The 24,795-nt window shown below is 39.5% G+C and overlaps 2 protein-coding genes across 3 annotated transcripts; one reads left to right on the forward strand and one right to left on the reverse strand.

Annotated features, from left to right (window-relative positions):
• Positions 1-5,744: 5,744 nt before the first annotated feature.
• Positions 5,745-16,391, forward strand: LOC108665369 (protein PTHB1). 2 transcript variants are annotated; one of them, XM_018152118.2, is made up of 18 exons: positions 5,745-6,328; positions 6,726-6,838; positions 7,093-7,292; positions 7,498-7,693; positions 7,859-7,949; positions 8,213-8,378; positions 8,874-8,998; positions 9,504-9,684; positions 9,936-10,175; positions 10,476-10,600; positions 10,828-11,060; positions 11,542-11,731; positions 11,940-12,092; positions 12,826-12,978; positions 13,989-14,193; positions 14,526-14,631; positions 15,307-15,566; positions 15,810-16,391. In XM_018152118.2, exons 1-18 carry the CDS (start codon positions 6,146-6,148, stop codon positions 16,052-16,054), a joined length of 3,165 nt encoding a protein of 1,054 aa, XP_018007607.1. In that variant the 5' UTR covers positions 5,745-6,145; the 3' UTR covers positions 16,055-16,391. The 2 variants fall into 2 exon arrangements, with proteins under 2 accessions (XP_018007607.1, XP_018007608.1); XM_018152119.2 differs by having other exon boundaries at positions 5,746-6,328; positions 15,307-15,548; positions 15,810-16,389.
• Positions 16,392-17,320: 929 nt separating this feature from the next.
• Positions 17,321-22,733, reverse strand: LOC108665365 (aminoacyl tRNA synthase complex-interacting multifunctional protein 1). The gene is made up of 7 exons (XM_018152114.2): positions 22,485-22,733; positions 21,052-21,186; positions 20,654-20,758; positions 20,206-20,379; positions 19,426-19,596; positions 17,808-17,968; positions 17,321-17,409 (listed from the first exon to the last, which is right to left on the reverse strand). The coding sequence occupies exons 1-7, from the start codon at positions 22,620-22,622 to the stop codon at positions 17,337-17,339; spliced, it is 957 nt and encodes a 318-aa protein (XP_018007603.1). The 5' UTR covers positions 22,623-22,733; the 3' UTR covers positions 17,321-17,336.
• Between the last annotated feature and the right edge of the window lie 2,062 nt (positions 22,734-24,795).

The raw sequence follows: 24,795 nt of genomic DNA on the forward strand, positions 1-24,795 counted from the left end.
CTGGGTCAAAATCGAAATTTTTGGCTTTTGCGGTTTTTAGACTCATCTTAAAGCTTACATTCTGGCGCATCTAACGGTACTAGAACCATCACTGTACGTCGATTTATGCCTTCACGACAGATCGCGAAAGGGAGAGGGGTGGTGGAGCTCTTCAACAAATGTCTACCGGGATGAGTCACATGTCTACCGATGAGTCAGCACATAAAGGCCCGTTTACACTAGAGGCAACGACATGCGCTTTGAGTCGTTTGCTGCAGTGCCTCACCGCGCACAACCGTTTACACTACTTTTGTACTCGGTTGTTTGAGACCGCGCGCTTTGAACACTAGTTGCCACCTAGACGTCAATGAGGATGGATGTCACTGAATTTGAGCTGTGGGCCATTGTTCTCGGGTGTGTTGCGGTCCGTCATTCTGCGCACTATGCCATTTGTAAACGAGAACTCAGCATAGGCATCATAATTAGAGAAGTAGCACATTCAAAAACATACAGTTTATAAAAAATATAGTCTATTCTTAAATGATAAGCTCCAATATTCGTACCGATATTACATCATCCTTTGAAATCGCTAAACGGTAATGCATAAATTGTCAGGAGTTGCTAAAATCACATAAACTAATTGTTGCATGAGGCATGGCCCCTGTCAATCGCTAGCTCGTCAATCGGTCAAGAAGCGCATGCAGAGGCTGCAAAGCGCCTCTGCATGCGCTTTGAGGCACTTGACTCTCGTGTGTTGCCCCTAGTGTAAACGGGCCTTTATAAGAGCGTGCTCTGTCAGGCCGTCGGCTCTGAGGCTCTGAGCTCAGTTACCCAAGTGCTATCATGGGGAAATGTGGCCACGCAGTTCATCTGTCATTGGTGACGGACGACTTTGAACTCAAATAACGCCTTGCTTGAGAATCGTTTCTACCATAAATGCCTTTATATAGCGCGCCGAAACCGCTCGGGGCTTTGTCGAGCTATCTTGAACAGTTGCATATGCTCTCACTGCAAACCTATCTCCGCCTAGAGTTTTCAAGCTACAACAATGGGACATATACCATTTGATTCGCAGAGAAAAGATCTAATAAATTTTGTATGCGTTTTTTGTAATTTCGTTTTAGTTTGGATTTTATACTACAATAAATACTTAAAAATAACTTTTTAAAAAACCACGTTTTTCTTGTGGACTAAAAAGTAGAAAATAAATTATGTCTCACCCCAAAAAACGTGGGTCGGGCTGTACGTTCACCATCAAATTTCCAAAATTCGGGTGTTGGGTGCTTTTCGCTTTAATCATAAATCTGCCCGACCCACGTTCTTTGGGGCGAGCCATAATTTATTTTCTACTTTTTAGTCCACAAGAAAAACGTGTTTTTTTTTTAAAGTTATTTTTAAGTATTTTATTTTCTCCTTTTTAGCCCTACATAATATTCATTTTATTTCAGTTGGCCACGCAAATGCACGAAAGAAAATTATTTTCGAAGTTCTGTAGAAAATTGTATTCGAGGGGATACATTGGTGCATGTAATTTCATTTCATTGCATGCACCAATTGAATAAATTCCACGCATTTCATTGAATAAATACGCCAAAAAATTATTGATTATTGTATTGTCATCAGGAGCTGAGCTTCCCTAAAAGTTTCAGAGCGCTAGCTAGCGGGAAAGTTGGGGAAATATCGATTGCAAGATTTGATCATCACAGACGGACACGAAAGCGAGCTAAGAAAAACGTGGTAAAAAGGGGCGGGGGCGCAGCTGTAGGCCACAAATTTTACTCTTAAATAAGCCCTGGGGCCAACGCCTAGCTTCACCATGCACATTAACTTTACTCAGCCTTAGAACTAGAAGCCGCAGACTACGCTTGAACTCCGTAATCCAGACAAGCAACACACTGCCGAAAGATAATGGCGCCGTAGGTCTTCAGCCACTGCTTAAGCATGATCGCTCATAAACAGGCAGTTCCCCATCCGGCTGTACCTACTCCGGCCTAGCCTCTTCTGGCCTAACCTATTCACGCTGTCCCGGCTCACAACCTTCTTGCAGCCAATGACTGGCTCTACCCGGTCGCCTGCCGAAGACCACAACTGCCCTGGATGTAATGGACCATCATGATTCCTGCATTCCGGAACGTAGCCTTCAACACTTCCAGCCGTCCGTATCTAGGCCGTGGGTCGAACCAGCCCTCGGTCGAACGGCAACTTGTCGAAGGACGATAAATTTTGGAACAGAACTATGCTATATGAAACCTAACCTCAGATGCGGTGAACGTAAAATAACGTAATTTAACGACGCCCAGAAGTCAGATTCGATCCGCGGCCTGGTGGTGCACGGCAGGTGGTGGTCAAGGCCGGAGGAGGACAAAGCCGAATGGTGCACGGCTGATTGGTGTAGGTCCGGAGAGATCCAAAGCGTTCGATCCAGGGCTTATTGGTGCACAAAATTGGTGGTGCACGGCTGCGCTCCCCCCTTAAGTAGATGCGACATCAAATAGAGGCTGGCTGCAACTGCAACCAAGAGAAGTTGGTCTGCGACTGCCTCAGGGGATGCTTGAGGAGCTTATATAGACGTACAACAATGACGTTGCGGAAGGTGACGTGGTAAATGTTAGTACTGTAGGAATGGGTGGTGACGGTTGACAACCGGACTGTGGATGACAATTATTGTGGGTCTGTCTGAGGGAGCAACTGTAGCCATGTTTGTAAGTGTGAATAGATATTTGGAGAACGTGTGGAGGTCGAAGGAGAGGAAAAGGATTATACGAGAGTGGCTCTCCACTTGAGAAGTTGAGAGTTGAGAGGGGGGGGGGGCTGGAAAGCAAAGGTGACCGTGCTAAATGTTTTCATATATTGTTTCTGTTTTTAAGATGTTGACATGAGGAACTAAATGTTTAGTCTATTAAATTTGTAGTGAATACCTATCAATAAAATTTTTTTTAACTGCCCAGAGCAACGGGAATTTTGTATTTTTTTTACACCAGGTAAAGATTTTTACGCAGCAGGAATAACCGATCCAGCACGCATCATATTCTAATTCCAATGAAGAGAAGATGGAGTTCCATCCTCGTCGAATCTTTAGTGACCTGTTGGCCAATGGTAACAGTTCAGAGTACCTGGTTTGAGTTGCAGATTCGATTCCAGTAACTTATGAATTCTGGTCATATCTGTAGAGGATCTCGCTGCATAGCTACTTTTATATTTCTGAAAAGAGTGTAGAGAGAATGCATGATAGCGCAGCACCTCATCCCTTGTCAACATTCATTTCCGGTAGATCTCTCACAGCTAACTTCTGCCGACTCAAAGAGCCCACTTCTAGTCCAGACACAGCTCCAGCAGGATCGGGATAAGCTGACTAACTTGGAACCATTGCCTATAGGATTGCCCTTGTCTCCAGTTATGCTCCATGTAGTGTAGCGTGATAGATGTAATCTGAAGACAGTGCACGGTTCTGTGTTAAGATTTTGCCATGCCTTAATTAAGCTCACTTGATAACCTGCTTACTTACCAAACCAAATTAAATAGTGTATTCACTACGAACAAAGCCCGGTTTCGCAGCAACTTCATGTCAGATCCAACAATGCTCAAATTGCTGCCCCTGTAACATCACTGCAACAACACGTGCAACTCCTCGTACCTCTTGCAACTCAACGTGCAACTCCACGTTCATCTCTAAACACCACGCGCAACTTCATGTGCCTCTCTCAATAACACGCGCCTTTCTCAACAACACGTGCCTCTCCCAACATCACGTGCCTCTCTCAACAACACGCGCCTCTCTCAACATCACGTGCCTCTCTCAACAATCCTCGTCATCACCACGTGCTCCTGACACCTCGTCATCACCACGTGCCCTGGTCTTCTAGTTCGTACCGGGGCGACCATCATCGAGCAGGTCACGTGAGCTTAGAATAAACTCTGATAATCTTCGATTTTATGTTATTACCCAACCATTCTCATTTGGCCGTCCTAGTTGATTTCAATCTGTTACTATTAGCATAACTCTTGTTACCCTTGTCTTGAAAACACCTGAAAAGGAGTCAATTTATTAAATGGGGTCAGGTGCTAGCCCCCACAAATCGGCAAGCTGTAAGAATTCTACAATGTATTTAATTGTATATTTTAAATTTATCAATAAGAATATAACTATTTTCGTAGATTATAGCGGTTTCATTGTTGATTAAGCCGTAAGACCTGGCGCTGATTACGAGCATCGCAGAATATTCACATGTTGTGGTGGGTATCGAACACGCAACTTACTGCTTGACTGCTTAAATTTTACGCTGCCTAACCGCCCGCCCACCTTAGGCAATTTGACCAGAACAGTCGCAGCTAGCTGGGATCAAGCTTTCTTCTCCAATCCTACTACTCTGCAGCCCTGCACGGTATAAAATAAGATGATTGTAAAGATTACAGGATTTAAATTAATTTTCTAATGGTCATGCTCATGGGCCTAGGTGGACTTTAGTCATCATTTAACAGAAGTGGTGCTGGTGACGGATTGACGGTGAAAAAGAGGCCACGTACCCAAGTAGAAATCGCAAAAAGTACGATATAACGTAAAATATTCAAAACTATTCATATGTTGAACCCCAGTGATATTCAAATCACTGAAAAAAATTTACCGAATGAATAAAATTTTGCTTTCGATTTGTTAGGCTTTCATGAAAAATGAAAAAGTATCGGTTTCATATCTTCCGTAGTTTTTACATTTATATCTTCATTTTACAGGTATGTATATTAGATATATTATTACAAATATCTCCGGTCACTAACATTGGCCCGTATGCTAAATAGGGCACTAGCACTACGAAGTAGCACTATGCACTACGAAGTGTCCTGTTGGTATGCTAAATACGTCACAGACACTAAGCACTTCGAAGTAGCTCTACAATGTTTAGTGTCGCTTAGTGTCGCACTACTGATTCGTATGCAAAAAGATTTTGAAGTGCTACTTCGCTGTTAGAGTACTTTATAGTGCCGCACTACACTATGAGTCTATTGAAGAATGGTAGTTAAGTACTCAAATAATTAATTATTCCCTAAGTAATTCTCATTCTTTGCAGAAGATTGATGTAAATGTCTAATTGTGATTGTAATGATACTAGTGAAAATTGTGATGGTGAGCTGAAATTCGCAATGCGTCTGCGCACCTTTCCCATCATATATTCAAAGTCCACGCTTCCCAAAGACATCGAACAAAAGAGAGTAGCATGGAAAGTTCTTGCAGAAGAATTCAAAATGACCCCCATAAAAAACAAAAAAGAAAATTAAAACATGGTATCAAAAACAAGAAAAGTATTTTCTACTTCTACGCTGTTCATCTGTTTCGCCAAGGAAAATGTCAGCCATAAGAATAACATGTTGTTCACTGAAGCGGTACACTTTTTTTATATTCATGGCATGTAGTTCCTGAGGTTTTTATGCTGTAAGCCAAACAGATCCATAGCTGACGAAGTAAACAAGGTGAAATATACCGTAGTGTCGTCGTGAAGTGCGGTGTGTAGGACACTTCAGATTTTTGTAGTGCGCGTTATGCTTTTGGCCCTATTTAGCATACCAACCGTAGTGTTCCATGCCGGCGCCGCACTATGGCTTGGAGTGCGAAGTGCTACTTCATAGTGCTAGTGCCCCATTTAGCATGCCAACCGTAGTGTTCCATGTCGCGCTAGTACGGCACTACGGCTGGTAGTGCGTAGTGCTACTTCGTAGTGCTAGTGCCCTATTTAGCATACGGGCCATTGTGCCATGGTTGAACTATCTACTAGTTCAACCATGCATTGTGCAAACCCGCACGAGCGGATAGCAACCAAATAAGCAAAATATTGGTCCCTTAGACGTTTAGTTCTGTTTTTACATATTCAGTGACTTTATGTTTTTTTCGCACCATTCTGTAGTGTAGTGACTATTGAGGCTTGTCAACCGAAAGAAAAACTTGGCTGTGTTGGTTGGAATTCAGAGACAGACTAAATCAGAGTTTATGACACTGATATAAATGTCACTGATTGCCGTGATGAACGTGGTCAGTTGGTTTGAACTTAGGTATATTTATAAAGTTTCATAGGTACCAGAATTTGGTTACGGTACGGCGATGTTTTCCTGTGTATTGGCAGTATTGCTAGTATTGGAAACGGCAGAAACACAAACATTTGTCTGAAATTAGTACATCATGTCACTTTTCAAAATACGCGACTGGTGGACAACAGAAGTTGGTGATGGCTCAACAGATGACGATATCTGCAGCGCTGGATGTTTGCTGATTGCACAGCTTAATGCAGAATATCCTGAAGATATGCAAGAGCAAGTTATTGTTGGCTGTCATACAGGATCCCTCCATCTGTACTGTCCAAAGGTATGTAGGTATAAAGATTTAATTTAAACCAGGTTCCATATTTAATCCATAAAGATCAAAATTTTATTGACTTGTAGCTACTTGCAAGTTGCAAGAATTTTTGCACATGAAATTTCAAAACCATTTGCTTAAATAATTTCCTCTATCATCAATGTAAAATAATTTTTATGTAATAGAAAATGTTAATGTCCTGAATTTTGAAAATAGGTTGCTCAGTTAATTTGAATGGTGATGGAATTCTTAAAGATTCAAATAGACATCAAGATGCAGTAAAGTTCATGTTCATTGACAATTATAATTGCAATGATAATTGTATTTATTAATTGTTCATTTCATTAATATGTATTACTTCATCAAAATAATTTTACCTTAAAATTTATTTCTTAAAATTTATTAGGTAACTATAACAGAAGAGGGAGAGGAAGCATTTGGCTACAAACCAGATCACTTACTCCTGGAAACCAATCTCAATTATCCAGTGCTTCAGCTACTGGCAGGAGCATTAGTTGGGTAAGCTGCTGTAAAGTATATATAATTTCATTTCTGAATAAAGTATAATTAATTCATTTTAATTTTGATATGCATTTTGGTTTATTTTTATGTAGAACAAATATCTGTTTTATTAACTCATGAAGCTACAAGGAAATGTAATAATTAAGTTTTATCTTTTACCCAATCACCTTTCTTTTATATAATTTTATTTGTTTTTATTTCTATTCAGAAACTATTCAGAAATAGTGCTAATTTTGCTCTTTTGCATCAAGTGGTCAGCCTGGATGTCAGCAGCTGTGTGTGCTGCACCCTTCTCGTGTTGTGGTCTACACGGTCACTGTGTCTGGTGGTAGAGGCCAGAGTGCTGCAGCTCGAGCATCAAGTGCCAATTCAGCTTCCCATGGCCTCCAAGCTAAGCTTGCCCCTGCTTATCAGCATGTTTTCAAGAGGAAAGCCTATAGTGCAATTGTTGGTAGGTTTGCTCATGAATGAAACATAGTTAATTTATGCTTGCATTCTGTTATGTTAATGGTGGAAAATTTTTAGATTTATTTCCCTATGATTCATCATTATCCTTCTCCGTCTGGAAGTTGCTGTAATAACAAATTCATCCAATTAATTTTGGCCAGAATATACATACTGTGGTTATTTGAAAATCAATTTGTACTTTTTTACAGGACCATTTGGAAATGTACGTGGTAAAGACTTCATCTGTGTTCAATCTCTTGATGGCTGCTTGACTGTCTATGAGCAAGAAAGTTTTGCCTTCTGCGTATTTTTGCCTGGAGCACTGCTTGCTGGCCCTCTTGCCTATCTTCCTAAGACAGACTCCTTTGTTACCATGGCTGCATCAGCTAATTTACAGGCTTACAAGTAAGTGTACTTGTCTGCTTTGCAGGCTTGCTATAAAAATTTATGTTTACAGTGATGTTCCCAAACAAAATGTACAACATATATCTCCCAAACAAGTCATAATAGCCATTTTGAAATTAACCATTTCCTTATGAGATTATGAGTCTAATTCATTTTTCCTGAAAGGTACCAAAACTTATCTGTGTCACGTTCTACTACTGATGGTGCTGATGATGGTAGCAGTGGAGGCAAGCGACTCACATGGGACTGGGAGCAGGTAAATTGCTACTTTTATCTGTGTTAAGGATAAAATGTTTAATGAACTTGCTGTTCAGACAGAATACAATGACTTTTTACAGGTAAAAAGGAGAACTCTGTTTAAGTATAATGTCATTTCTTGCTTAAATTCTTTTTACACTTTTAAAGCCATTATTATGTGCTTGAAACTCCTCTATTCTTCAACTTGGAGCCTTGTGCAAATCTCAGCTTACATGCTGTTTGTAAATAATACATGAATATTAAAAGCAATTTCTGTTAAAGGTTGTTGGAGAAGAAGCATTGGAGATGCAAGTTGTTGGAGAAGTACCACTTGTGACACTTGTTCTGCTAACATCTCGGGCTTTATACGCTTTCAAGGAGTCAGGGTCACTCAAGTTTGTTAAGCGCCTTGAGTACAACCCTGCTTGCTTCACTGCATACTTTGTTGGTCTGTCCATTTTATGTCAAAACTGAAATTAAAACAATAACATTCAATTCAAATTATCCTTAGGACTGATTTTTCATGGATCAAGTTTTGTTGAATGTTAACATATTATGAAACTATCCATATATCAAACAGGCTTATATTATAAAAGAATGGGACCAATTTTCTTGATCAGATTTTATTTTATTTCAACCTTTTAATGAGAGAAATAGTCACAAATATTTCTGAAGAACTGCTCATTGAATTTTAAATATAAAAACTAAAATTTTTCAAAACCCTGCAATGCCTACTGTGCTTGCTTCACAATTTACTTCTGGCAATTCAGATACTTCTAGTCATGGTTTGATTATCTCCTGCTGTTGCTGGCGCTTGAAATTGATTTTATTTCTTCAATTTATCATCAGTTTGTCCATTGAATTGTTCAAAGCTTTAAATTTGCTGAGCCATGTCTCAAGTCTCAACATTTTTAAATGTTCATTTCCATATTTATTTTTGCAGGGGCTAGTCTATTCTCGCTTGTGGCATCACACTCCCAGACGCTTCTTCTCTACCATGAGACCGTTCTCAAATGGGCTGCCCAACTGACCTGCATTCCCGTCGCCCTCGCTCGTGTCAACCTCAAGGTAAGGGTGTCCTGCCTGTCAACTGGCGGGGCCTGTCGCCCTCACTCGTGTCAACCTCAAGGTAAGGGTGTCCTGCCTTTGCCTGTCAACTGACGGGGCCTGTCGCCCTCACTCGTGTCAACCTCAAGGTAAGGGTGTCCTGCCTGTCAACTGACGGGGCCTGTCGCCCTCGCTCGTGTGAACCTCAAGGTGTCTTGCCTGTCTAATTGCAGATGCGATCATGACTCATATTGACGGGCATTTGAATCAAAGATTCGGTTTCCGCGTAGGCTTTTGAAATCGTAACTTCATAACTTGCTGCGAGGATTCTATCAATATAGTGACAATGTGTTATGAATAAAACTTATATCACAAATAAGTTTGCAGCTCCTGCATTATTCATCTCTCCTATTTTCAATACTATAGGTAATTCAATCCGAAATTCTCCATCAATATAATTTATTTTCATTAAAATCGTACATTTACATGCGCGGCTACGACTCAAGTTATCCTGATCGTATTTCAGGGCATCAAAGGAGGCGTGGCACTCGTCACTGGCAGCGGTCGGCTGCAGGTCGTGTATCTTGGCACTGATCCCTCACTCTTCACTGCGCCGCCCATTGAGACGCGGGAAATTAATTTTGACGAGACTGACAAAGAGCTTGCCAATCTTCATAGGATCATCAAAGCGTCGTCTAAAGACTCGAGTGAGTTTTGAATACATTTATCCTTCACCTGTCGTTGGTGTTACATATCGCCCTTACTGCGATTGGCGAAAAGTGCGATGAAGAAATGATTGACTGATAGTGCTCATTTAAATATTTATTTTATGATTGTTTACTAAGCCTTCATTGTTTTAAGTTTTTACAAACACTATCCTCACTCTAACTTCCGATCTAGTTCCGTGAACTATGTATATAAATCTTCCGAATTACATGGATTGAAACCTGATCGGCAGGTAGCCTCCTGTCGAGCGAGCGCAGCGACGCTCAGCAGCTAACAGTGGGCATCACATTGGGCCAGAAGCTGGAGCCCTGGACAGGCCCCTCGGCCATCCAGGACCCTGAGGGCCCCGTGCCCTGCTGCACGGCGGTCGTGCGGCTCACGGCCCTTCAGCCCATCAATGGCGTGCGGGTCGCCATTGTGGTGCACAAGCCTCTTGCTGTGTCCCAAAGTGTCTTCATGCTACGGACAATCAGTGAGTCCTCATGTAATGTATAGTCTACAAGTTTCAAACGTTTTTCCATTTGTACTATCAGAATTTCATGGGTTTCACTTCAGCTATTAGGTCCTAGCCATATCAAAGGTTATGTTACAGTTTAATATTTGGATTATTTACCAATAAAAGGTTAGAGTTGAAAAAGTCATATAAGGGAGAGCATTACGGCTTATTGTTTCATCTGGAAAGTTGAATGCTCATCATTCATCGGGTCATAAGTTCAGGCAACATCCACTAATTTGGATAGTTTGACTGCCAATGCCCTTGTATGTATTGCAGGCGACAGCAGTCAGCTGCTGGTGCGGTTCTACCTCTCAGGCGCCTACGTCGCCTGCTCGTTGACCGTTCTCGTTGTTACCTCCTACACCACGGCCAGGGGAGCACCTAGGGTCCTGCGCACTCAGGTGAAATGCTCCTCATGCCGAATTTCTTAGCCAGATATTCTCGGGCATTTCTTTTTTGATTTGTTATCACGTAATCATCGAAAGTCAACAACCCTAAATATTATCTTCTGAAACTACGTGAGCTCATAGAATTTAGGCTTCAAAAACACTTGATTTTTTCCAGTTTCTCCGTCTTTTTCTGGAAACTTAAATCCAGAATGTTGAAGTTCAATCAATCTTATTCACAGTTGGAGCTGCCACTTCGCTTGGTCGTTAAAGCTTCTGCACCAAACAAAGAAGCAGACCACAAGATCACTCTCTCCACCAATAAACCTGCAGTGAATCTTCCTGAACTTTTCCCTGAGTTTGGCCTGGACTCGAGCATGAGTAGCACGGGTGTGGGACTGCAGCATTACGCTGGGCCTCTCGTAACGGTCCTCTCTTCAAGGACCACTCAGCGATACCGACTCCAGAGCGACAGGTAGTATTTATAGAGGTACACCACTCTACTGAAACTGGCGACTATTAGCAAAATGATAACAAAATTAATCAACTTATTGCATCCTTATTACTCTGTACCGGATAATATTAATAATCATATCGACAAAAAATAACGAAGAAATTAAATACTTAAATCCAGTCAATTATGTTGTGATGTTCTACTTATAATATTTGTTTGCAGTAAAGTTTGTTCCCTTAGACAACTAGCTTTTGCTCACGATTTTCGGGGTGATGCTCGTTCCTAATCTCCAATATGCTTTCTGCTCTAATTAATGCACGAGCAATCATTCCACTATGTATAATACTGTGCATTTATGCAATATTTCATGGCATTAGCCCCGTTCATTTCATAATTATCATCAAAAAAGGTGAGCCCCAGTTACCAACAATGAAAGATATTACTGAGACTTCTAGTTCAAAACAAAATTTCGCTCTCGTAATGAGCATTGACGATTGTGCAGTTTGCCGGCGCTGTGGGTTGTGTTCCGTGAGATGTGTCGTCGTCTGGAGAGCTACTGGGGCACCGGTGGTCGTCATGGCGCTGGGGAAGAGACGTTCTCTCTGTGGGTGTCCTCTATGCTGCCTCTCAATGAACTCTACAGCCTCATCGACGCGCATTTCTTGCGAAGGAAAAAACATAATGGTCTCAATGTGAGCTTCATTTCTAATATCTGTTAATGGTTTTATATCGCATGTTGCCTATTCCATTAACATCTAGTTAGCATTTCAATAATTTCTTTCGCATTAAGTAAATAACTACGATTTATGATGAATATTTTTGTTAGTTGGTATTCCTTACAATTTAATGTTAATTCTTAATTTTTTCTGCGCCCATTACTTCGATAAATGCCGTGAACAGGATCAGCTACTACAGCGTTGCCTGCAAGTTCGTGCAGTACAGCGACGTCTCCTGACCAAGTTTAAAGATAAGAACCCCACGCCGCTGACGAACCTGGATAACCTCTTGGACGGCATGTACAAGCAAGTGCTGCACATCACCGACCTCATCCAGGCGAGTCTCTTCGCGCCAGGATCGATCCTCTATTGATAACAAATTTCTCTTCTCTATGCTGACATAACATAACATCACATAGTGATGTCGGCGCTGAAGAGTAGGCCTGATGTGGCCTGTCGTTGATTCTTGTACTTTTCGTGACTTGTAATTGTTCACAGAAGATCTAAAATGGTGCCATTTGACCAGACCTTTTCAGGACTGATAGTTCTACTGAATCTGATACGATATCGAATATTCTGGTAATTCAAATTTAATTGATGAACTAGAATTAAAGACACACGAGAATAGAAATCCATCCGATATGGTACCTACAATAATTATTTCTCTTTTTTATTCAAGTTTACGAAGTCGCCCGAAATTCGTCCAGAACGCTTTTATACCTGTGGCGGCAATCGTAAACAGACCGTTATTGGCGCCAGCCATGACACATTTTTGTAATTTATTTATTAATTAATTCACTCCATCTTCTGGTAGTGTACGTAACCGAAAACTTAGAATGAAAGGCTTTCCATCAAGCCTGATAAAATTTTACTCCGTATGCGTTGCGTGATTGATGCATAGAACTGTTGTGGAGCCAGGAAAACAATAACTCGTTAGGTCAGAATGGTTTGGTCTTGTCTGAAGTCATGCTAAATTGTTAACCTCGGCACACAAATATATTTTTTCTATTCCAGTTTGTTGTTTCAAACTATCTGTTACTAATGGCTAACAATGTATTACAATTTTTCAGGATAACACTAGTGGACTGGAGTTAAGCGGTGCGCATCTGTCGTGTGTGGTGCAGCTGGTGGTGCAGTTGGTTAAGCTGCACTATAATCCTGGTCACCTACAACTGCTCGCTGCTGCACTCTCGCCGCACATGCCTCCACCTCAACAAACGCAGGTGATTACTCTTCTGACCCTGTGACGATTTAATAACCATAAATAACAGTTTTAGTGGCGGTACTGCCACTCTATTCCTGTGTGGTCTCCTGCATCGCTCATGAATGTAAGCACATTTGCATCCGTTCCCTGTGAAACTATGAGCTGACAAATGTAAATTATACATTTTAGTTAGTTATATTCAAGAGTTGGGAATAACACAACGAAAATAATAGAGCAAGATTATTTGCGCTCAACATCAAGTTGTGCAAGTAAAGACTAAAAGAAACGATACCTGGTACTAAATTTTTCGTCATGACACGTTTCTGTTTTTTATCTGAAACCGCCCTTTTTTGAGCCGCATTGCTGCGCGTGAGGTGTCAAATGCTGGCTTGTACTGGGTAATGTTTTCTCACTTGACTGCCCGTCCTTGCGGAGTGTCGTAGCTTCGGGGACATCCAGCAAACCTGTTCTCTAATTTGACAAAAATATCTGACAAAACTGCCATCCTTCGCTGAGACCAGGCATCTTTGACGAAGCTGAATACCTCACCTCCGGCGCGAAATAGATAGCTATCTGAAGCGCTAGTAAATCCTTTACTACTACTACTACTCGCTCTGGGAAGAGAATTTGACCCTAAACGCATGCGCTTAAATGGAAAAGGCTGCAAGCCATTTTTTCTGAAACGCCAAAAAACCTTCTAGTACTCCCTACTTCCAATACGGGACTGTTTTTTGTAGTGTAATCAGTGACGCAGAAAAACTTTTTGCATGCTTCTAAGATAGTTCATTTTCTTGGGTCAAAAATTGCCGGGACAGGCATGTTGCATCATTGTGGTTTTGATTTTCAAAAAGAAAACTTGGGTTTACGAAAATAGTCCAGATGTTTACAGGCAATATTTAATCCCATTGTTTTACAATTAACATTAGTTGACATCCGGGTTTACTGGAGCACTTGTACGTCTCTCGGGTCAAGGGCTCACATTTCTTTGATTAGTGGCTCATTTATTCAGTATATGTTTTGTGGTGCCAGGGCTGGGAGGAGGTAGTGGACTGCTGCATATCATTCTTACTGCGAACGGTGTGTGGCGAGGACACCGACCTTCCTCCCTCCTCGACGCTCTCACAGCCACTGGACACCTCGAACCTGAAGAGTCGCATCGCCCTTTTGCTCGAGCGACTCACCAAAGGTGGCATCAACGATGCACAGCAAAATCGTGGCGTCACCGACAACCTCGGTATATTGATGCATTGCACTGATTGCTGTTAATGCAAGATTTGTATATACATTCTGCATGATAACTGGGGTAGATAAAGAATCATATAAATTGGTTTTATTTGAGGTTATAATTATAACAGGTGACACATTGAACCTGAGAATGAAACAACCTCGTCAGTTTCGATATGCAGCAATTGACAGTACCCACTGGTTTGACAAAAAAATAGTTAACTGATGTTTCTAATGCAACTTCAGCGATTTTTTCTGTGATGAAAATTGCATTAGTGTAGTGTTATGCTTAGTAAATTGAGGGGAGGGCGTGTAGAGATAAATATGGCATGTGATGAGCAGATGGGGAGGCAGGAGGCAGGAAGCCGAGCATAATAGCAATCGACCCCGTGGAGGTGCCACTCGGGTCCAGGCTTGGCGAGGATCGCGTCCGCTCTGCGAGGATACGGTAACTCGAACTCTCTTTTCTCAGGAAATTCAAAGCTCATAACTTAAGAACACAAAAGAAATTTTGTGTGGAATCTTAATTTTATTTATGCTTGAGATCATACAATTAATCCGTTCACAGGGAAACATGGAAATACAACGTTTTGTATTTAACCAGAAACTATGACAAATATTCAGTCGTTGCACTTTCTTTAAATTTTGAGTATCGAATTTCGTAATTGTAATTCATGAATTAATCTTGAATGGTCACGATTACATATATTATTGGGTTAATAGAATTTATCTAGTTACTAACGTTGCTTACAAAGTTATTGTTACTTTTGTTGGAATAATAAGGCTGAAGAATGATCATTGTGGGCGAGAACTGATCGTTAAATGCTCAACTTACAATTGTGTAGCGTGGTGGGTGTGATGAAATAGAAATATGGAGCTATTGGAATATGATTGGCAAAAACATTATTACGTGACTGCAATCACCACCATAGGTTTGAGTTGAGTATTCAGGGCGGCAATATAAATAGCCTTGGATGGTCACTTGCCCGCTAAAAAAGGGTTGAAGAGTGTTTCATTTGTAAAATAATCATTAGCTGCAGTAACTTAATCATATTTGATTATTTTCTCCTTGCAGTTATATTTTGGAGATTAGGCTTTAATTGATCAAATCCCTGAAATGCAGGTCTGCTCGTGGGCTCTCCTCCAAAGGTTACATAGTGCCGAGATTGCCCAGCGGTCAGACGGAGGAAGATGAGGATGAAAATCTTGCCGAAGAAGAAGAGACAAATGAAGAGCAGCCGGATGAACCAAGTGTTGATGAGCGTGAAGAACCAAGTTCACCCCGAACACCAGAGGTGGAAGAAGAAGCAACAGGGATCCCACATGATGACATTCCACCGGAGGAGCACAATGTTCAGTCTCCAGGTGCGGATGTTCGTGCAGGTATACGGGAGGAAACTCTGGTTGTGATACCTCATGTTAGTGTTAATGACAATCTTGAAACATAACATTATGTGTAAAGTTGCTAAAACACTTTTCTGCCCATATACCTGAAATACTAGATCATTTGAAATGAAAAATCGAGTTTCTCCACGTGGGTTTACTCCATTCTCTTCGCCGGAAAGTAAGCACGACGATGATATGAATTAAATTTATTAACACTTCCTAAATCAAATTATTTTTCAGAAGCTACTTATCAGAATGCCCAAAACGAGCTGGATTCCTTGATAGACGAGGACGAAGCTGCCGACTTAGGCAAGCCTGATCAACGAGACAAGGTACTTGGTCAAGCTAACACCCAAGTCTCAGCTGCTGAGGGCTCAGCTCTAGACGACAAATCCCGTTCCCTCAAGTCTGCCAAGGGAGGCGTCATTGAGAGTCCTGGCGAAGACATATTCGGCAACCCAGAGGCGGACGAGGACACCTGGTGATGTGGTGCTATACGGGCCTCCTTATGCGTCCAGTCTTCGCCGCTGTTTTGTAATTTGAAAATGCATTAAAGGAATTATATCGCTCAAGGCGGTACCGGGTACCTCAGGACAAAGAACCTCTAATGCTTCTTCGTATTATTATATTCGTGTATTTGTAACTTCTTCGTATTCATGATGGAGCATTTCTATTCCTCAATAAGCGAAGGATTTAATCATGTCCATCAACAACGGACTCTATAACTACTATCACTATTTAAAAAATTTTTCCTTACAGTCCTACCGTACATTGCAGAAAATATGTAGAAATCACTAATTGTTAATTTAAATTTTGTTAATTTAATTGTCACAAAATTATTTAGTTAATCACTAAATAATTTAATTGTTCAATTTAAAATTGTCATCGGACACGTAGAAAATTTTTAAATTTATTCTGCATGCTGAGAGGAACTGAGCTAGTCCGGAAATGACTCTTAGTCACTTATTTTAAGCAATCACTTCATCCGTCCAATGCACGCTGTGATACAATGATCTAATCATTTATACTCGTAAATTATGTATTTATCTTAACATAAGATACATTCTTTGTACTTGAGTAATACTGAATCGGTAACTCGTACAGTCGTACCATTTAATTAACAGTGCAAAATTTAATGGATTGATCACTTTTACTTACTGCAGTCACCCGTGCAGCTGCTTTAAGGTTTTTTTTTTTTTTGCACCGAATCTATTGTCTATTTCATAGTATTAAGAACACCTGATACCTTAAATCGCGGCGAACCGAAAACTTTAATAACGAATCAAGACCAGAGAGTTCTAAGGATAACGTGTGAACATCGGCACCATAACCAGTTCAGCAACGTGTGATGAATTCTGAAAGCGGGATTTGCTAGTAGCGACAAAATACCTCAGTGGACGTCTTTTTTCGTTTTTTTTTCCCGTCAATTGTATTTTTAATCTCGTAAAAATTTCCACAAGTGTGTCTGAACTAATGATGGAGTCTCCATAAAGTCATCGCGAAATATCTCCTTTGTGTTTACATTTTATAAGAATTCCTATGTTCACGACTACTGATACTCACTAAAATATATGCGTTCACTCTGTGAAATGACTGGACTTTTTACCTTTGATGTACTTGATGCTAAACTCTGATGTACTTGATTATGCTACCCACGTTGTCCCGCCACCTAACCGAATAAAGTCGCGTCACGCAAGCAAACAAGATAACTCGTCTGTACCAAAGTAACCAAAGAGGTTAGAAAGAACATCGACAATAACTCTGAGTTTACTTCACTTGAACACCAGCCAAAGACTCGGCGGTCACCACGCCCTTGCCAGGCACTCTCATGGCCACGTTTCTGCAAAAAAAAAGTTGAAATATTATCTGCGATCATATCCGGTTCTACTTGTATTGAATATATTGGCATGAAAGTACCAAGGAGGCAATTCCTAGTATAAAAGTTAATCAAAACGTATGCGCTTCATTTTGCAGACATCGGGCGTCATTGACCACAAGTGGCTTGAATGATATTGAATTATTCTGCATAGGCTTCATGAATGCACCCCTGATTCATATTAATGATAAAAACTGCACATCTAAATACGCGACAAATGAGGTCACTGTAAACATTATACAAAAATTTAAATGTTGCTAAGAAAACGTTGACGGTATATGATATCGCATAGGTCCTACAGGGTATCGTATCTCAAATTATCTCATGATTAACATATACCTAAACTAATTAAATGTACTTACTTGTAAACGGCAACTCGTTCAGCGTTGGTCTGTAGATCAGGAGCACAAGATTCAAAAATTTTCTTCTTGGGGTTGAGCACCGCGTCAGGCTGGCGAGGGAAGCCGTCGAACTCAACCAGGTCTCCTGGGACGGAGCCGGCAGGAGGAGTCAAGATCTCCACCTGCGTCCACCAGGATATCAGGGATCAATATTTACCTATATCAACGATAGACGCTTATTGAAAATAGCCTAGATTTACCTTATCGAAACGTAAGTTCGTAATCTACGTTAGAAGTAGCAGTATAAATAGTAGGATGGTTTGCAGGCACTTCAGCTATTTCGCGCCGCAGGTCAAAGACTAACATAGCCTGGAAGGCGGGTCTCCATTATTGTAAAGATCTCAAATGTTCCATCACCCACAAGGGGCGGGAGGTCTCAAGTGTCCAGCCCGCTCAAGCCGGCTGCAAGAATCAGTGCTAGCATCTCAGAGATAAAGTGACAAGGAGGGACAGGTGACAAGCAAAAGGAACGAAGATACTTGAACAAGAGGTCGCTTACACGAGACGTCGGCCGCACACGCGAGAGAGACAGAGGAGGGAAATTAAAGGAAATTCTACACACATAACAACTTAACCCAACAACTGAGACTCGCAGTCAGATACTGCGAGCTCAGTGGTGGGGAGCCAAGGAAAATCTCCCTAGGACCCTACCTCATTTGAATAACAGCATACGCCAGGCCATCGACAACATACCCGTCAATATAATTCGGCGAGTTAAACGCAACTTCAAAAATCTACCAACTGAATGCTTTGACAATGGGGGCCGTCATTTGCCCGATGTCATATTCAAAACTAAGTGATACAAAAATTGAAGTAATTTATTTTCCCATAAATTTATATTGTAATATCTTCACTGATTTCTTTATTGAGCTTTAATATCAGGAATTTTTCGTGAATCAACTTGTAAGAATTTTAGACTTCAGCAATATCTTAGTGATTATGTCGGAGGCGTTCTCATTCTACTTGCAGCAGCACTGCTTAACCAATAGGCTAACTGCTCGTTACCCAGGTGCCTGGTTGTGAGAGCTTGATATTTTTCATAAACGTCACTCATCACTCTTGCACAATCATACATAAATCAATTTCAAACTCCGCTTGCTGTTAAGGCCCAAGCGGTTTCGGTAACGTTCGACTGGCTAAGCTTGTCGGGGACTGGAATGTGAACCTCATTAATATTAAGATTAAACTCGCCCGGACCGCCCTCCCTGAGTGTATCATGAACATTGCAGGAAAAACTCAAGACAGAGACAAGCCGTCACGTATGTGGCAGCAAGCTGCACACTGAACAGAGACAACAAATGCCGGAACGACGCACCATCCATAGCGAAAATGTAGACACTGACTCTGAAACCCCAGAGCTAAAATCGCTTAGCCTAAAAAACATAGACCAAAAACGAGCCTCGGCATTATTTGGCATAAAATAATGCTATCCTTGGGAGGGAAACACACCACGTCCTTCTGAAGCACAATGCAGCAACTACTTCTTCATTGTACACAACGAATTGCAGTGGTTAACTGATGAAGCTAAATTATCTTCAAGTAGAAGCAGATCAAGTTAGTTTTGTATTTAGCTGCGGACCTTTTCGGGCGTAGAGGCGCACATGACCATGGCTTGGGAGGTGACGCCCCTCATCTTGGCAGGCTTGAGGTTGCACAGCACCACCACAAGTCTGTCCTGCATCGCCTCCAGCGGCACGAACTTCACGAGGCCTGACACGACGGTACGAGGTGCTTCCTCTCCACAGTCGATCTGGTAACATAATTGCTATTTAATGGTCACTCGTTATTAGAACTCATAGAAACATTCATTAAACCTCAAAACTTAAATTTAACCTAAAAACTTTCCTGATGCAATCACACGTCAGATCAGTAGGGATGTAGTATGGAAATATATATATCTGTAAAGCTTTCCATTACAGTAATGGAACACGCAAAAGCCAGGAAAAATCGTGTACAAAATATATTATACATGCAACCTCGAAATTATAAGATTGTTACAATAAACTTTGTTTGTTTACTACTTTTACTTTGTTTGTTTGTTAGATTGTTACAATAAAAGAAGAAAAACAATGATTATAAAAATGGTGAATCTATTTAAATCATCCATTTTATTTCTACTGCACAAAATTCTTCATGACAGTAGAATCCATTAAGTAGCAACTAAAATTAATAAACAAGACGATATAAAATGTGATACAATTTCATGAATCAACGTTTGGTCATACAATATGCATTACTCACCAAAAAATTACTCGGTATTCATATAAAACACTCAATCCTATTAATAATTAATGGCACATTTTTTAGATTGTCTCTACATACATAATGAGAAACAATAACAAGTGTTTAAATTTAGTACCTGTTCAACATAGAGAGACTCAGCATCAGGATGTTTCTCAGCCTTCACAATACGACCAACTCTGAAGTCCAAGCGGCGCACATCAACAGGCAGGTCATCTTCAGCCTGCTTCTTGCCACCGCCTTCTTCTTTCTTGACGGCTTTCTCTTTTTTGGGCTTTTTCTCATTTTCGATCTACTTTTAATGTGCAACCCATTACTAAATGAAACAATTTGTAAAAATTTTAAAATTTCAAGTTATGTTGTATTGCACGAGTTTATAGAGTACTTGTAATCACATAATAAGAAGTAAAGCATAATAACTACCTTGAGTGCAGAAATTTTGTATCTTCAAAACCTACCTATACTACTTGACATGGAAATATTACAATGATAAGGCAGGCAATGTGCAAGAATATATTTCACACTAATAATAATGCTGATAGATAGATTCAAGTTCCATGTTTCACCTGCACAGGGGCAGGAGTTGGAGCAGAATTAGCAGTAGCCTCCGTCACAGAAACAGGAGGTGCTGCAGGTGGAGAGGCATCCGTACCCTTACAAAAGTTGTAGTACTGTAACAAAACGTTCGATGTTGTTTTTGACATGATTCAAGTAAGATTCAAGAAAAACTAAGAAATAATATCACATTGATAAAAGATGAACACGGAATTGTTTTTTAGGCAGAAAAAATTTAATAACAGAACTTGTTTCAATTTTATATACTTTTTCTTTATTTAATAATGCATAAATGTATTGAACATCATCAAGAGCACAATCATATATATGCTGTGAAAATTAGGTTGTAGTCTGAATAATCTCAAATTTGAACTCAAATACAAGTAATATTGTATACACATTTAATTACCTGCTTTTCTCCTTTGGCATTCTCCAGAGCAACAAGCTTTTGCAGCAGTTTGTTCACTTCATCCTTGAGTTGCACATTCTCCAGCCTGAGAGCATCTTTTTGTCTTTCAGCTGCAGCTGCCTCCAGTTGGCACAACTAAAATAGAAGAGTTTGTCAAATAGAGCTAAAGGGACTATAAGGGACTTAAATAACTCCATAGCATATAGTTAATTTCAAACACTTCCCTTCTCTTCCAACCTTGGAATTCTTTAGATTAATTATATCGATTCCAATTCTTAAATAACTAAGACAAAATTGAATTCAATGATCATGTCAAGTGGCCCCAATAAGAAAAAAATTGGTAGAAATTCCAAATTCATCTTTATGTGAATGGATTCCTAAACATAAATGAAAGAGAAGAAGACTTGTATGTTGCATGAATTCATAACACAAAAAAAGAAATGCAAATCAAACTGAATCAGTCTTCTTTCCCACCTACCTTGATACTAAAATATTTTTAGCACATTTTCTCATTTATGGAAAAAATGCCCTATTGTGCTTGTCATGTCCATCTGTCTGTCCATGACCTCACATTTTTGTCGATGAGAAAATGCACTGTGTTGCTCACTGCAGTGGGTACTGAGTTATATTTTTTTAAACATAGAATGATTGTGAAAAAAACTTCAATAATATTCACAGGAGTTTAAACAAAAAATGAAGACATCCTCCAAATATATTGTCTGATATACATATATAAACCTTAGTTCCATGCTGAAAATTGATAAAAATATAAGTTTATGACACAAATTCTACTACCCACTGACCCTATATTGGTAGAGATTGCCTATAACATTACATTTCTCTATAGAGAAAACTATTCCATTGTGATTCATGTTCTTTAAAGGCAATTAAAGTTAATACTATCAGTAATAAATAATTTGAAAATATGTGTGATTTTGGTTGAAAATGGATGGTAGTTTTATGGTAGTAATGGATGGTAGTAATGATTGGTAAAAACTCTGAACTGTGGTAGGTTATAAATGAAGCATGAGTTGCAATATTTTAGGTGCATAGCAGTGGCGGGTAAGATGATCTTTAAAAAATTACATTATCTTCAAGCAAAGTTTATACTTTGCTGTCCTGCAACAGTTATTCCCCAAACTGATTGATTATTTAGAAGAGTAAAATCAAATTTGAAAAAGAAGCTACAGCATGAAGTTTGAATCAAATCCAAACATATTTTTTTTAGGAGAAATGCAGTACTAAAACTTAGTCAAAGAAACAGATTAGTATATAGGTAATAAACAACATTAATTAAAAAAATTATTAGATATATTTCTAATAAAAATAGGTATTACAAAATTATCATATGCACACCAATAAACAAAATGAAAATTTTATAAATGACGTACATACAAAACTATTTCAAAACATCATACAACTCGAGTACAAACCTGCTTAGTTAGCTTAGCAATCATAGCATCTGCTTGTGCTGCACGTTGCTCAAACTGGGCCAAAGTTGAAGATGTAGTCATCTTTAGCCACTTAATTAACACACCTGGACTAGAAAACACTCTCAGATTGTAGAACATCAAAGGATGGAAATATCAAATAAAAAATTACAGATCCAACCTTCTAGTAATGTTTAGATAACCAGAGTGGTTTATACTAAAATCATAAATAGGATATAATTAAAATTTTGTTATAGAATTCTATCAACTATTCTTAATATTTCAAATATTATTCCTAATAAATCTAAATCTTGAAGTTAAGATTTTCTTAATTAAAAAAACAGGAGACTCTTAATATGTCCTTGGGACATGCTAAGTGAATTGAAGTATGAAGTCCTAAGCTGTCTGTCAATCCTGCTCCATTTAAAATGTTTTTGTAGACTAGCGAGCAATGAGGGAGCTCTCCTAGCCAACAGGTACCACAGCCACACAAGTTGATGGTGATATCTCAGTGGTGAAATGTCACTCTCAACCTCCAATTAAATATAGAAGTTTTCATTACTCAAATAGCTAACCTGAGGCATCTATTCTGAAATTTTATTAAGCTTCTCTTAACACTTAGACTCTGATTGCTTCATCTTGTACTATTATTTCATTTTTTGTACTGTTTTTGAACAGGGTTGCCAGACAGTCATTTTTTCCAATATTAATAATTAATGGCACATTTTTGTGAGGTTGATAGTGGGTGACTATCAATTATGAATTAGTTTTTCTCAATTACATTGGCTGGCTAAAATTTATGATAGAGGTACATCCTAAGTAAATTTTAAATACTGCAAAAAGAAAATAAAAGGAATTTTTATAGCGGAACCTGCAATTAAACTAGTATATACTGAGTTATCGGCCTATTTTGTTCTTGGATTTGGCCAATTTTAGGCAACCCAGAAATATGTACCACTACGTCCTGGAGAAATACATTTTGTGGTATGCATTTGTACCACTTCAGAGTCAACTTGTTAAAGAGCTGCTTGCTGCTGTCTCATAAAACAAATTTTACAAAGATGCTGTACTGCTTTGTAAAATTTAAGCAATATTTCTCTATTGGCTCTCCAGTGATGTGCTGACATTGCCTGCATCACATTGGTCTTCCTGATGCAGCTACCTCAGAGGTGGTTTAGGGTAAACGCAGTATATTCCGACATCATGGGTAATTCCGACACTTTTTGACTTTTTTCCTTTATATATATTAAGCTTTTTCTTAGTTCTATGCATTCAATGATGGTTGAAATAGTGACGTCATATTTTTGTGCGCCATACTATTGCCAAAACACTAGGTCTGGGCCGTCTAGCAGGAAAATGTTGAGATCTAAAGAGAGACAGTGCGCGTCACGGTGTCACCCAGTGAGAACATCAAAAAACTAGTCAAAGTTGATAGTTGACCTTGCTCTACCAAATAGTGATAAGCTGTTTGTGTAGAAAGAATATGATGGTTTGAGACGTTTAAATACGTCTGTGAAGTGAATATATTAGAAATCCTTTAAGTATACTTGTATTTGCTGATTTCAACTCATTTTCAAGTGGTAAAAAAATTAATAGATGATTAGGTTAAGAGACGGTTTTAGACACAAAAACTAATTCTGACACAGCTTGGAATTAGACACACACAGCTCGTTCCAAGCTGTGTGCAAAAATTAAAATTTTCTCAATTAAAATCTTAATAGCTCTTAATTAAAAGCCTAATTAAGTACTAGTGTTCAAAACTTCAATATTCAATAGTGTTCTAATTCCAAACTGTGTTGTATTCCAATACACTAATACAGCTCACACAGCTATCGGAATTTGAACACAAGAGTGTCGGCATCATGAATTAGTAGAGTTTGAAGCGCGGCCGGAATTAGTCTCACAAAATGCCAAATTTAGTCACACTGACTCACACTGTCACACACAGTGTCGGAATATATGAATTTGGTAGGTTTGCATTCTAAAGGCTTTTAAATAAATGTGGCAACATTTTGTGACATCATAGTGACAAGCCAGAGACATTTTAGAATCAGTTCATTTTCAATTTCCTCATTTATTAAAGATTTAAACCAATTTCTTGTATGATGATGCTGGTATCCATGATACTTTACTGGTCTACTTATAGGACTCAAAAATGAACTTGAGGCCGAGGGAGAGTCTAAAAAACTCTCTGCTTTGCCACAATGTGTGACATTTCATTGTTGCAGGCGCGTAGTGCGGTGTTTTGAGAGTGATGTAAAGCAAACAGAACTTGAGTTGCGCGTATGGTGCATTTTTTATAGCCATTCATTTT

Source organism: Hyalella azteca, unplaced genomic scaffold (assembly GCF_000764305.2).
Source record: "Hyalella azteca isolate HAZT.00-mixed unplaced genomic scaffold, Hazt_2.0.2 contig13906, whole genome shotgun sequence".
NCBI classification, from domain to species: Eukaryota; Metazoa; Arthropoda; class Malacostraca; order Amphipoda; family Hyalellidae; genus Hyalella; species Hyalella azteca.

Bases quoted from the DNA above. Each gene is read 5' to 3' on its own strand.
- LOC108665369 (XM_018152118.2), top strand. From the start codon at position 6,146: ATGTCACTTTTCAAAATACGCGACTGGTGGACAACAGAAGTTGGTGAT. The intron at 6,329-6,725 runs GTATGTAGGTAT...AAAATTTATTAG, and splicing joins TCCATCTGTACTGTCCAAAG to GTAACTATAACAGAAGAGGG. The intron at 14,194-14,525 runs GTATATTGATGC...TGTGATGAGCAG, and splicing joins TGGCGTCACCGACAACCTCG to ATGGGGAGGCAGGAGGCAGG.
- LOC108665365 (XM_018152114.2), bottom strand. From the start codon at position 22,622: ATGTTCTACAATCTGAGAGTGTTTTCTAGTCCAGGTGTGTTAATTAAG. The intron at 17,969-19,425 runs GTCCGCAGCTAA...TGGTGGACGCAG, and splicing joins GCGCCTCTACGCCCGAAAAG to GTGGAGATCTTGACTCCTCC. The intron at 17,410-17,807 runs GTAAGTACATTT...TTTTTTTTGCAG, and splicing joins GAACGAGTTGCCGTTTACAA to AAACGTGGCCATGAGAGTGC.